Below are 12948 nucleotides of genomic sequence, written 5' to 3' on the forward strand. Positions count from 1 at the left end.
CACCCGGGGCTTTGGGATCTCCTTCCCACCCCACCACAGCTCCTGCCCGGCTGGGGCTCTGCTGTGACAATGGAGAGATGGGGGCCAAGGAGAAGGATGCATTTGAACTCATACTTGAGAATGCAGAAGAACCCCCAGCCCACCCTTCCCAGAGATGAACCAGGCCTCCAGGATCGCTACCACCAACTTTAATGCAACAGCCAGCAGCCCCACGCGCTCAGCTCCATGCCCGCCATACAGGGAGAGCTGCAGCACACTCCTGCACGCCACCGGTGGCTCTCAGCATTGGACATCCTCCATGCCAGCACTGCCACAGGTCTCTGCCCCCTTCAGTCAGAACCAGAGCTTCCCTGAGCACGTCCCACAGCACCCAAAGCACAGCCGGGCCGACCCCATGTGCCACTGGTGCATGCAGACTGGATGGAGAGCACTGGAGCGGAGCGAAGGGATGAGCTGGGCCAGCAGCGCTGCACTCAGACCCACTGCTGGTTGCCCACGCATGGCTGAACCTCCAAGCCCTGCCTGCAAGCACAGCTGGTGAATGGGCACAACTGGGGGCTGGGGATGAGTGTCACTGTGTCCCCGAGCTCTGGGCAGGCTCTGTCCCTGCTGGGCTCTCTGTCTTGCCAGCCCCAGCCTGCAGCTGGTGGATGTGCCCGTCCAGCAGTGCTGTGAGGTGTGCGGCTCCGTGCTGCAGCATGGAACACGTCTGGGAGGGCAGGAGTGCCAGGGCGCCCAGCGTCTGCCCCTGTGAGGCCTCCAGTGAGGGCAGCTTGGCAAAGTTCTCCACTCCCTGCCTGCTCAGGATGGTGTCGTCAATGCAGGCACCTGAAAGAGAAGCAGGCACAGCTGAGGGGCAGCAGTGTGCTGCGAGGACTGAAGTGTTTGTGCTGGAGCTCCTGGCATTGAAGGCTGCCAAGATGGGGACAGGGGACAGCTGCAACCCCACAAGCAGCTGCTCTGCCCCCATCTCCTCCTCACGCCTGGGGAACCACTTCAAAGAATCACAGAATATCCCGAGGTTTAAGGGACCCATAAGGATCCACACAGGACCACCCAAAGATCACATGGCTAAGAATGCCATCCAGATGCTTCCTGAACTCGGTACCATGATCTGGGCAGCTTGGTCCATGCCCACAACCCTCTGGTGAAGAACCTGTTCTTGATATCCAACCTCTCCTCCCCCAGCTGCATCATGCAGGAGCCCCGGGCTCTCACCCAGCAGGTTGATCTGCGGCACTCCCTTCAGGATGCGCAGCATCTCCTTGGCCTTCGTTTCTGGGCTCACCAGAAGGATATTGCGGGACACAAAGAGCGGGAGGAGGTTCTTATAGCGAGACTGGGACAGCACAGGCCGGACGATCTGTGGGAGGCAGCACTCAGTGGTGGGGAAGGAGGCCTGGGGGCTGCAGCAGGGGGAGCCCTGCAGCTTCCCCAGCCCCCTACCTCGTTCAGGACGAATTTGACCTCAATATTGTGCTTCCGCAGGTAATGCCTCATCAGCACCATGTCCTCCCCGGGCATGTAGTTGTACTGACACACTGCGACCATCCGGTTGTCCCGGAACACCTCCTCCACCTGCCGCCGGAGCAGCCGGGCGTAGCCGTACTCCTGCAGAGAGGAAGCGGCCACGGGAGCGCCACGGCCCCGCACCTGGGGGACACCGCTGGGCCTGCACGGGGCCTACAGCGTGCAGCCCGCAGCTCCTGGGGCGGCCCAGCGTTACCTCCTCCTCCTCCTCCTTCTCCGCCTTCCTCTTAGCAGGCAGGCAGCGCTCGGGGACGGCGGGCCTCGGCGCGATGTACTCGGTGACGGCCATCAGCTTCTGGCGCTGGAAGTGCATGGCCTTCCAGTGCCGGGTGACCGCCTTAGAGGCGCGCCGGACGAGCTGCAGGGCGGGCAGCCAGCCTGCGGGGACAGAGAAGCGCTCAGGAGGAGCAGGGAGGGAAGCCGGGCCGCGGAAAGGAGCGCCGTGCCCGCCCGGGCCCCGCACTCACCCCGCCGCCACGGCGCAGGACCGCTCAGCGCCGCCATCTTTGCCGCGGATGCGCGGAGCCTTGTGGGGAGGCGGAGCGTCGGTTGCGCGCATGCGCCAGGGTGTTGTAAAGCCCCGCCCCTTCCGGTGCGCTCCTTCCGGCGCGTCCCGTCTCTTAGCAACCGGCGCGCTGCGGCCTGCTTGTGGGTCGCGGTGTTCTGGGCTGGGCCTGCTGCCCGCCCGGCCCGGCGCATCCCTGGCCCTCCTGTTCCCGCCTGTTCCCGCTCCCCGTTTATTCCCCTCCCATTGCTGCCTCTCTCTTTCTACCTGGTGCCTTTTCCCCTCACGGAGGCGACATGTCTGCCCCAGCCCTCCCGCGCATCCCCCTGTCCGCACAGCACAAGGACACGACGAGGGGGCAGAGATCCTGCTCGCCAGCACCCACCGTGGCTGGGGAGGAGGAGGCTCTGCCTGGGGGTGAGTGTGCCGTCACAGAGCCTGCTGACTGGGATGCAGGGGGTTGAAGCCGCTGCTGAGCCTGGTTTCCTCCAGGTTGTGAGCAGATGTCCCTGGGGGTGACCCTCACTGACCGCCTTATGGCTGCACAGAGCTTTCCTGGGCTGGGGGAGACCGTGAGACCAGAGAGCTGGTGAGAAACCATGGGGAGACCAGCAGGTGGAGGGTGGGCACAACAGGCTCCCTCAGAACAATCCTTTCACCAGCTCCAAGGAGCTGCCAGCCCTCCAGACCATCCGCTTGGACCGGGAGGATATCTGCACCACTGGGAGGCTGAGGAGCCTGCCGGGGATTCACAGCCTCTACCTGCAGCGGGTAAGGTAGCAGGCAGAGCCTGGTCCTATGGGGAACAGCCTCCTTTGGGGCCAGCATAAACACCCCCAGTTCTGCCCCCCAGCACTGCCAGAGAGACCTCTGGTTCTCCCTTCCTATGACATAATTTGAGTGAGGTTCTGGCTTTTCTAAACCCAACTGAGGAGCCTTAGTTCTACTGGGCTCCCATGCAGCCCCCACACCCTCTCCATAAAGCTCCTAGAGGAGATGGTGAACACTGTTGTTGCACATGAGATTGGAATGATTCTGGAGTGCTCCTGAACTCTGATTTTCCATGCAGTAGAAAATCATGTTGTTGTGTTGTGTTTGTTTTTTTTGTTTTGTTTTTCCCCAGAACCGAATTGAGAAAATCGAGAAAATCGAGAACCTGGACCGCTTTGCCAACCTGCAGTGAGTGCCACTAAGGGGATGCATGCGATCAAGGGAGCATTCAAGTTACAGGATGACTTTGCAGTGGTTTGTCACAAGGGTTTGCCATCCTCAGACCAGCAATGCTGCACGGCTGTCGCCCTGGGGACCACAGTGTCCCATCTCCAGAGGGAGGTCACAGCTCCTGCTTCTGCCCTCCTGTGCTCCCCAGATTCCTCTCACTGGCTGGAAACCGCATCCGCAAGGTGGAGAACCTACGGCCCCTGCAACACCTGCGCTTCCTGGACCTGTCCCAGAACCAGATCCAGACTCTGGATGCAGGTGGGGTGGCACCAGCAGAGCCTTGGCCCTGTCCCTGCACTCTGCAGCACTTGGGTCCCAGCAGAACTCCAGCACAGCCATCCTGGGGTTGGGGTGTGCGTCTCAGCAGGGCACTGGGAGCCCCACAGGTGGCTTTGAGTGAGCCTTTCCCCTAGCAAACTCCAGGTGTCTGCTTCCACCTTGTGTTCTGCTTCAGCAGAACATGGAAAGCAGCTCCTGGCAGCCTTGGGGATCTCAACCTGAACTGCTCCAGCCCTCTTCAACCCAGAAGGTGTTTCCTGCTCCTACAAGGCAGAGATGGTGCAGATAGGCTCACACTGCCTCAGCCTTCTGGGAGGATCCTCTCCTGGATGTTTTTCTGGCACAAAGAGAAGGGATGGAGAGGTATTTTCCCTCTGCTCTTCTGCAGTGTTTCTAGTGTGCTGTTTGCAGACAGATGTGAGAAAGGCAACAGTGACAGTCTGGGAAGGGAAAAGCCTCTTTTCTCACTATCAGATTGTATGGAATACGTGTCCCCTCCCTCCCTGCCTCAGTTTCCCCAGCTTTGAGATGAGAGGCAGCTTCCCACGGCAGGGCTGTGGCCTCAGGAATGCGTGTGAAGCACTCCAGGAGGCAGCAGCAGCACGCAGGGTTTGCTGCACACACGGAGCAGGTGGGGCTCAAGCCCCCTTCTCAGTGTCTTTTTTCCTCCCTTTGATGTGTGCAGATGAGCTGCCCCGCAGCCTCCGCGTCCTGGACTTGACAGGAAACGAATGCACCCACCAACCCGGCTACAGGTGGGTTGGGGAAGCCCCAAACGGTGAGCAGGGGGGGGAGAGCGAGCCCCCAAAACCCTGTGAGCTCAAATGTTGTGTTCAACACCTCACCCAGACCTAGGAAATCTGAGCCTGCATCTGCCCAGGTGGGCAGGGGGGGCTGCGGTGCCTCTCCCAACACGATGCTGTGCGGTGGGGGAATGTCTGCTGTTTGCTTGCTGCTTGCAGGGAGCTGGTGGTGGGAGCCCTGCCCCATCTACTGCAGTTGGACTCCCAGCCCCTCCATGGCTGCGTGGATCCTGTCCCAGATGAGAAAGAGGAGGAGAAACATTGCTCCAGCAGTGAGGATAGCGACGATGAGTTGTTCTCTGAGCTGGGTGCCCCGTTCACCACAGGCAAAGGTGCCCAGACTGAAGCAAGACACGCTGCATGCTTGGGGGTCTCTGTGTCCCCACGGGTGACACAAACACCAAGGAGCTCAGCTGGCTGTGGTGAGCTCTCTTCTCATTCCTCTCTCCCTCCTTCCCACCATCCCTGGCAGATTTCTTCACAGACCTGCAGCAGGAGCTGGCTGGGCGCTCTCGAGGAGGCAGAGGGAGGCCCTGGAGGAACACCAGGCCCGTCTGCGGGAGCTGCAGGAGCACAGGGGTCTGCTGCTGCCCCCCTTATCGCTGTGCTCACTGGGCACAGAGAGCTGCCTGCCCCCCAGCCCAGGAACCAGCACAGCCCCTGGCCCTGGGCAGTCTCAGCTCCATCCCCAGGCAAAGCCTGGACAAAGCCAGCAGCCAAAACCAGCTGCCATCCTGAGCCAACCCTGGCCCACAGCCCTGCAAGGGGAGCCTTGTACCAAAGGGGCAGGGAAATAGGCAGCACCTCAGGTATGTGGCACCAGCACAGTGCTGCACAGTTGGAATTAAAGCCTCTTTATTCTTACGTCGATCTCTGTCTGCTGCAGAGCCCTACAGCCTGGGTCCTCTGCTGAGGGACTGAACGTGAGCAGCTCTGCTAATGGTGGGAACAACGTGCCAAGCTGAGAAAGGGAACCCTACCCCCCCCCTTCTATTCACCCCCCTTTCACACCACAAGCACTGATTGATTGCTGGAGGTGCTGGTGGAGCCATTCCCCTCCACAGCTCCAAAACGAGAGGTGAGGAACCAGGATGGGGCACCAGGAAGGGTTTCTCACCCCCAGGTGGGAACAATGCTGTGGGTTCTGAGCTGGAGCCCAACCTCAGCTCCTCTCCTCTCCTAACCCACCTGCATGGGGTTTATTTGTAAAACTTCATCTCTGCATCCACGCAGTCGAAGAAGAGCTCAGCCAGCTCCTCCGGCCTTGGCTCCACGTTCCCTGCCAGCAGCGCCTTCGCTGCCTCCAAGCCCTGCTTCTCCAGGTCCCGCAGCGTCTGCAGGAGCTCCCGGCCCCGCGCCTGGTGGGGTTGGGGACAAAAAAAAGCTGAGGATGGGAGCCATCAGGACATCCCACCGCCTCCCACGTTGCCATGGGACAGAATGAGGGCCATCGGGAAGGGCTCGCTGCTACCTGGTCCTTCTCCATCAGCTCCAGCGCTGCCTGGTGCCGGCGGTAAAGCTCGTGCCTCCGATCGACGGCGCTCTGGAAGCGTGGCACCTTCTTGGCAGGGTCGTCACGGAAGGTGGGAGAAATCACCTGCGGTGCAGGTTTAAGGCCGGGCACGAAGATGAAAGGTTTGAAGACAGACCTGGTGAAAAGCAGCAGGGACGCTCAGCCCAGGGCACGGCTGTGTCTTGTGTTCATCATCCTGGAGTCCTCACCTGGAAGGGTCCGGAGTGGCTGTGAAGAAATGGATGCAGGGCAAGGCAGGGTCCTGGGGCAGCACGGACACCATGCTGCCCGCCGTGCGGAAACCTTCTGAGTCCACGCAGATGCCGCTGTCCTTGTCCCTCAGGATGGCCATGAATGTCTCTGCTGTGATGTGTCCTGGTAGGCAAAGCAGATCCACATCGCTGCTGGCTGCCATGGAGCAAGCTGGGGCTGCTCTTGCCATCCCCGTCCTCACCTGCGTGCTGCTGCAGCAGCTCCTTGCCAGCACGATAGCGGGTTTTGGCAGCCTCCATGCGTGGTGGCTGCTGTGCCAGGGAGAAGACCTCAGCAAAGCTGAACTGGCCAGCCCCGCTCCACCAGCCCTGGCTCTGGGCTCGCTGCCGCAGCCCCGGATGCTCAGCTGTGATGTCCGTCCCGATGCTGAGCTGGTTGGAGATATTGCGGCTGCCCTCTGTGGAGCTCAGGATAGGTCAGGTGTGGGGCAGACCCCGGGGGATGGGGCTCCCCAAATTAACCCTGCCTGAAGCTGAGTGTGCGCTCACAGGCTCCCACCACCGCCGGTGCCTGCTCACCTCGGATCCGCTGCGCTGCCCAATAGCTGCCGGCCGTCTCCAGCACCCAGGCCTCGTGGCGATCAGCCAGCAGGAAGGTGTTGTGGTACACAAACGGTGTGGGCTCCTCCTTGCAGCTCCCACCCTGCCCGTGCTTCTCCAGCAGGGCCGTGATGACATCCAATGCTTCCCGGGCAGAGCCACCCCTCTCCAAGCCCAGCCTGCAGCACGGCAGCACCCCCATGGGCCACGTGCACCCCAGGGGAACTGCGGGGTGATGAGGGGATGCTCCTCACCTCACCAGGTCCATACCCAGCAGCGCCTCATCCTCCCCAACAGGCTCACGGGTCCATACGCCCTCGTTGCCCACGCAGACACCGTGCTCGTTGGCACCCATCTCGGCACCCCACAGCCAGGCAGGACGGCTCAGCACCACGGCGTGGGTCCGCTCCACCTGCTCGATCTCGATGTAGGTGCACTGAGGGGAGACGGCAGGGCTGAGACCCAGCGCGCATCATCACACCGCTGGCACGGGGACACCGAGAGCCGTCACGCCGCTGCCCTGGCACGGTTCTCACCTGCACTTTGTCCCCGGGGCGATGGACGGCGGACGGGATGTAGGCGATTTCCTGCACTTCGTGCCGCGGGCGGTCGGCGTTCTTGCCGAAGACGACAGCGGGCGCTGCGGTGTGCGGAGGCAGCGCCACGAAGCAGTCGCAGGATGAGGGTGCGGGATCCCGGCCTGCCATCCTAAACCGGGGCACCGATGGTAGCGTCACCCCCCGCCCGTCCTTCCTTCGGGCCGTGCAGCTGTCCTCAGGGTCCCCCTCGGTGCTGGCAGCCGTTGGACAGATGGGGTCCTGCGGTGTGGGGTGGGACACGGATAGCAGCGGCCCCAATTCTGGGGCACTGCACCGAACGTGGAGGGTGGCCCGAAGGGGGGGGGGGCACCTTCCCCAGCATCTCCTGTCTGGGAGCTCGGCAGCTCTGCACGAACCGGGACCCCCGCACCGACCGGGAACGGCCCCCCCTACCAACACCCCGTTACCGGACTCCCGACCCGGACGATCCCCGTAACCGGACCTCCGGCCCCGGATCTGCCGCTGCCTCCGTGCCGTCTCCTCCCCTCGACTCCCGGTTCCGCCCTCCTCGTCCCCGCCCGCCCCGTCCCGTTCCGTTCGGCCGACGGCGGCGCCCGGTGGCCGGAGGTCGCAGGGCGGTGGCACCGGGACGCGCCATCCCCCTTCGGTGCACCCCGGTCCGATGGCGCCCAGCGATGCAGGATGAGACCCTGCCGGACGTCCCCCTCAAAAAAAAAGGAGACGGAGAACCGGGCCGTGGAAAAACGCGCTTTATTCCGGTACAAAACGAGCCCCAGCCCCGCAGCCTCCCCCAGCACGGACCCCCCCTCTCGCTCCCCCCGCAGCTCCTCGGCCCCCCCGGCCCGGGCGAGGTTGGGCGGGGGATCCCGGGGCCGGCGCTGCCGGTTCCTCCCCGCCCCGGGGCGGTGCTCGGGGGGGGGACGCGGCGCGGGGGCAGTTCGGGGCCGGCACCCCACGCCGCAGCCGGCCCGACAGGTTTCGGCGGGCGGGGGCCGGGCTCCGGCCTCCCCACCCGGTGCCGCCGCCTCCCCCCGTTGCCCCATCGCGGCGGCGGGGAGGGGGGGGAGGCGGAGACAGAGCGCATTTGGGGCCCGGAGCCCACCGAGACTTCACCTCGGGGTGGGCTCCTGAAGGGGGGGGGGGACACAGCACAGGGACGGGACCCCCCCCCCCTCCCCAGCACGAAAGGCCGTGGCTACATCTTCACCCGGAGCCGTCCACCCCGAGCGGGTGGCAAAGCCTGGCTTCACCTTAATAAAATAATAATATTAATAATAATAATTAATAATTAATAATAATAATAAAACACTCGAAACCCGAAGATCCGCGGGGCGCCCTTTGGGCACGGACCCCGCTCGACTTCACCTCCACACCTTTCCCCCCCCACCCCTCCCCCAGGACCCCGGGGGATTCTGAGCTCCGGCCACGGTCCCCACGGAGCCCCAGTCCACCCCTCCCCGCGTCCCCGACGGCTGTGACCCAACGGGGCAAAGCCGGGGGTCCATCAGCCCAAGCCCAGCCCCAGTGCTGCCTTCCCCCTCCCCCCCCCCCCCCCACGTTCAGTGTCTCCTTCTTTATCCATGGGGCTCAGCCACAATTTGGGGGGAGGGGGGGGAAGGGGATAAGACCCAAAAGATCCCCCCACGGAACACTTCGTGGGGGAAGGGAGGTGAAGGGTGGACTCGGGGTGACCTGGGGGGGGGGGGGGGAAGAACATGGGGGGTCCCTGCTGAGAGATGCAGGGACCTGGGACAGGATGGCTACGGGGTCCCCGGGGGGGGGGACAGGCAGCATGCATAGGGGGACGGGCGGCTGTCCCTGGAGGAGGGGTCCCGGGGGGGGCGGGCAGCATGCATAAGGGGGGGGGGAGCCCTGAAATTACAGGGGTCCGCGGCTTGGGACAGCCCAGGGACGGGCAGCATGCACGGGTGGGGGGGGGGGGGGCGCGGGGTCCCCGGGGAGGAACGGCCGCGAGTGCCGGGATGAGGGGGGGTAGGATGGGGAGGGGGGAGAACCGGCGGGCGGTGGAATGCGGCCATCCCGGCTCTCCCGGGGCCGCGGCCGCTCCGCGCTTCCCGCCCGGGGCCGCGGCGGCGGTGGGTGTGGGAAAGCTGCAGGCGGGCGCTTGGGCAACCACCCGCCGAGCGCCGCCCGACAGCATCCCCCACCTCCCCCCCCCCCCCCAACTCACATTCAAGCAGGATTATCATTATTTCTTTTTTTCCCCCCCTTCTTTTCTTTTTTTCTTTCTTTTTGGCCTCAATTTGGGTCGTTCCCCTCCCCGTATCCGCCCCCTCCCCACAGCCATCCCATCCGTTTGGGCCAAATGGAGGCCAAAAAGAAAAAAGAAAAGAAAGAGGGATTTGCAGCCCCCTCCCACCCCGTATGAGGCTCCAATAGGGTGGGCTATGGGACCCGCGTGGAGAAATAGACCCCCGGCCCCACGCAGCGCCACGGCAATGGGGGCTGAAACCCAGCGGGGTCGCGGGGCTGAAGCCCGGAGCGTTTGGGGGGGTGCACGGGAGGGGCCGCGGGGCTGCAGCCGCGCTCCAGGGCTGAAGGCTCGGGGCTTTCTCTCGCTTTCTCCCTCTCTTTCCGCCCCTCTCGGCCGGACGTGCCTGGGCAGCTCCGGCTCCTCGGCTCCCATTGATGTTCCTCCCGAGCCGCCAGCCAGCAGCTCCCAAAATACCATTGGGGAAACCGGAGTGGAAGGAGGGAGGAGGGGGGGGGGGGGTGGAAAGCGGGCGCGGGACGAGCGAAACCGCCCGCGGGCATCGCCGCTCCCACCGGGGCACCGAGCGGCACCGAGCAGCGGCAGCCCCCCCCGGAGACCAGCCCCGAGGGTCGCCGTCCCCCCTCGCCCATCCGCGGCACCCGCTCAGTTTGTGGGGGCGGCCGTGCCCCCCTCGGGCTCCCGTTTGCCCCCTTTGCCCCCCGGCGGCTCGTTGCTCCCCTTGACGTCGGGCTCTCCGCCCTCCTTGCCGCCGTCGTGGGTCTTCATGTGCTTGCCCAGGTGGTCGCTGCGCATGAAGACGCGGCCGCAGACGGGGCAGGTGAACTTCTTGGTGCCCGTGTGGGTCTGGAGGTGCCGCTGCAGCTCGTCGGAGCGGGTGAAGCGCTTCCCGCAGAACAGCCAGTTGCAGACGAAGGGGCGATCGCCGCTGTGCCAGCGCAGGTGCGCCTTCAGGTGCGAGGTCTTGGCGTACGCTTTGCCGCAGCCCGGGATGTGGCAGTTGTGCAGGTGTTTGCGCTTGGAGCCCTCGGGGCACGGCCCCCCCCTCTCCGCCTCCTGGCAGTTGGGACAACGGCACGCCGCCTGCCCCCCGCCCCGCGGCACCGCCCGGCGGCCCCCCTTGGCCCGCCCGCCTCCCTCCGCTTCGGGCTGGGGGGGGCCCTCCAACGCCTTCGCCCCCTCCGGCCCCAGCAGGTGCTGGGCGGGGGGCAGCAGATGGGCGGGGGGAGCGCAGAGCTGCGCTTCGCCCCCTCCGTACCCCCCCAGGGGCGGCTGTAGGCCGGGGGGCGCGGGCACCTGGAGACCCCCCTGCGTGTGGGGCAGCTCCATCCAACTGGCCCCGGCGTGGAGGTCCCACCAGTTGACCCCCCCCTCCTCTCCGGAGGGAGCGGGGTGGGGGGGCCGAAACCAGGGCTCGTAGGGGTGCGCCATGTCCGGGGGGGCCGCCTGCAGCAGCTTGGCGTAGGAACCGGGGGCGGCGGGGCCGTCGGGAGGCAGCTCTATCCGCGGGGGGCCATGGGGGTCGTAGGTGCCTGGAGCGGCGAAGGCGACGTCGGGGCCCGGCAACGGCAGCTCCGGGGGAGGCAGCGGAGAGGCGAAGTCGGCGCCCGGCGGGGGGGGCTGGAAGGGCTGCAACGGCTGCAGGTCCAGGGGGGTCGGCGAGGCGCGGGGCGCGTCGGAGGACTGGTTCCCAAGAGATCCGCAGACAGCCGTGAGCATTGCCGGACGGCGGCGCGGGCGGAGGCGCAGACAGACCTGCGGGGCCGGGGGAGGGGGAGCGATGGGGGAGAGAAGAGCGGTGAGAGGTGGACGTGCCTTGAGCCCCAGCGGGCCCCTTCCCAACCCGCCCCCCCCGGTGTGTCCCCGTGGCCACGTGTGGGGCTGACGCCGGTGGTGGCCCCGATTGCCGTCCTCGCACAGAGGGAAGATGAGGCAGGCGGCAGTTCCCAAGCATGGATCACGCTATGCTATGGGTGCCAGCCCCACCGAGGCAGCGTCCCCAGCACCCGTAACCCCATTGAGGGCATTTCCCCACCACGCACCCGCTGTGACACCTGGACGGTACCGGATAGCAGCACCCCACCGGTCCCCAGGCGCCGTCCCCACAGACCTGCTCCCGAATTCCCAAAGCTGAGGAAGCTACGGGGCTTTGCCTCGTCACCTCCGTGCCGCGCGTCCCCCAAACGCAGCACTGCGGGGTGCTGTGCCCTAAACCCTGCCCCACCGCCCGGCCGAGCCCCAAAGCCTCACCCTACAGCACAGGAACACGGCACCCACGAGCCCATGCGCTGCTGTGGGGGCGGAACGCAGCCGGGGGGACACGCAGCTCCGGGCCGGATGGCAGCGGGACAGGGCAGGGAGCCTTGGGGCTCGGCCGCCGGCACCGCTTTGAAGCCGGGCTCGGGGCTGCTTTCGCCCCCGGCCACGCACCCGCAGCCCCCGGGCACCCACTGCTCCCCGCAGCGCAGCCGTGACTCACCGGAGCCGCACAAACCCCACGGGGGCCCGGCCCCACCCCGGTGTTGAAATCCACCTGCCGCCACCGGCTCCCGCCCCCCCTCCCCGGTTTCCCACCGGTGCCCGGACCTCCCCCCCCCCCTCCACCCGCAGCCCCTTCCCAACACCCCCAGGGCGATGGGAGCGAAGCCGCACTGCCTCCCACCACCCCCACTGTGGGATGGGGACAAACCCCCAGGGATGCAGTGATGCTTTCGGGCCGTATTGCACAGCCTCCATCCCCAGCGCCATGGGGCCCCAGCATTGGAGATCCCCGGGGCAGCCCCCAGCCCCATGGGGACGCCGCTTTCCCCGGTTCTGAGGTGGGGGACCCCACGGTGCCAAAGCCCCCCCCCCAACCGATGGAGCCCCATCTCCACCTGCTATAGAAGCCCCGAGCTGGAGCATGAGCCCCCCCAAGGGCTGGGGGTGCTGCTCCCCACCTGCGCTCGGCTCTGCTCCGCCCCGTGGGGGAGGGTTGGTATCGATCGTCCCCAACACTCCGAGGACCGTCCACACCACGGCGGGACGACAGGAGAGGGGTGAGGGCTGGCACCCAGCGGGGACTGAGACCGCACCGGGGTCCCGAAGCCCCACGGCCCATTGCAGGGTATGGGGCAGCCACCAACGTCGCGTGGGGCCACACGGAGCTGGGAATGGGGGGTCCGGCAACGCGAGCCCGATCCCCCCAGTGCCCAAAACCAAAAGAAGGAGCCGGAGGCAGAAGGAAAGCGCGGGTGCCGGGCAGCTCCCACCGCGCACCCCTCAACCATGGGGCAGAGCCCACAGCCCCGTCCCACCGCGCCCGGCCACGGAGGCGCTCCGGTGGCGTTTTTTCATCCGAAGATGACGGCAGAAGCCCGGGGGCCACGCGCTGTCCCTCCCTGGCGCGGTTCGGCGGCGACGCGGCGGCCGTTCCACCGCAGGGAAACTGAGGCAGCGGCGGTGATGCGCTCTGAGTCACGGGCCGGGCTGGGCAGAGCGGCTCTGCCCGAC

The 12948-nt window shown here is 65.8% G+C and overlaps 4 protein-coding genes across 6 annotated transcripts; 1 reads left to right on the forward strand and 3 right to left on the reverse strand.

The window, feature by feature from the left end:
• Positions 1-173: 173 nt before the first annotated feature.
• Positions 174-2116, reverse strand: MRPL10 (mitochondrial ribosomal protein L10). Its single transcript, XM_048927031.1, has 5 exons — positions 1998-2116; positions 1727-1908; positions 1447-1611; positions 1219-1363; positions 174-828 (listed from the first exon to the last, which is right to left on the reverse strand). The coding sequence occupies exons 1-5, from the start codon at positions 2032-2034 to the stop codon at positions 572-574; spliced, it is 786 nt and encodes a 261-aa protein (XP_048782988.1). The 5' UTR covers positions 2035-2116; the 3' UTR covers positions 174-571.
• Positions 2117-2216: 100 nt separating this feature from the next.
• Positions 2217-5319, forward strand: LRRC46 (leucine rich repeat containing 46). The gene is given in 10 exon segments (XM_048927029.1): positions 2217-2452; positions 2528-2624; positions 2698-2806; positions 3159-3214; positions 3405-3514; positions 4221-4290; positions 4498-4670; positions 4811-4849; positions 4852-5147; positions 5225-5319. Coding segments are annotated over 9 exon segments (1059 nt in total). The 5' UTR covers positions 2217-2331; the 3' UTR covers positions 5136-5147; positions 5225-5319.
• SCRN2 (secernin 2) lies at positions 5172-7875 on the reverse strand. Of its 3 annotated transcripts, none has more exons than XM_048927026.1 (8): positions 7705-7875; positions 7200-7481; positions 6918-7099; positions 6643-6842; positions 6306-6521; positions 6061-6226; positions 5810-5987; positions 5172-5696 (listed from the first exon to the last, which is right to left on the reverse strand). In XM_048927026.1, exons 1-8 carry the CDS (start codon positions 7858-7860, stop codon positions 5538-5540), a joined length of 1539 nt encoding a protein of 512 aa, XP_048782983.1. In that variant the 5' UTR covers positions 7861-7875; the 3' UTR covers positions 5172-5537. The 3 variants fall into 3 exon arrangements, with proteins under 3 accessions (XP_048782983.1, XP_048782985.1, XP_048782984.1); XM_048927028.1 differs by having other exon boundaries at positions 7200-7371; positions 7705-7767; XM_048927027.1 differs by lacking the exon at positions 7705-7875 and adding an exon at positions 7670-7688.
• A 2214-nt stretch (positions 7876-10089) lies between these two features.
• Positions 10090-11175, reverse strand: SP6 (Sp6 transcription factor). Its single transcript, XM_048926874.1, has one exon. It carries the CDS (start codon positions 11173-11175, stop codon positions 10102-10104), a length of 1074 nt encoding a protein of 357 aa, XP_048782831.1. The 3' UTR covers positions 10090-10101.
• Between the last annotated feature and the right edge of the window lie 1773 nt (positions 11176-12948).

Source organism: Lagopus muta, chromosome 25 (genome assembly GCF_023343835.1).
Source record: "Lagopus muta isolate bLagMut1 chromosome 25, bLagMut1 primary, whole genome shotgun sequence".
Taxonomy (NCBI): Eukaryota; Metazoa; Chordata; class Aves; order Galliformes; family Phasianidae; genus Lagopus; species Lagopus muta.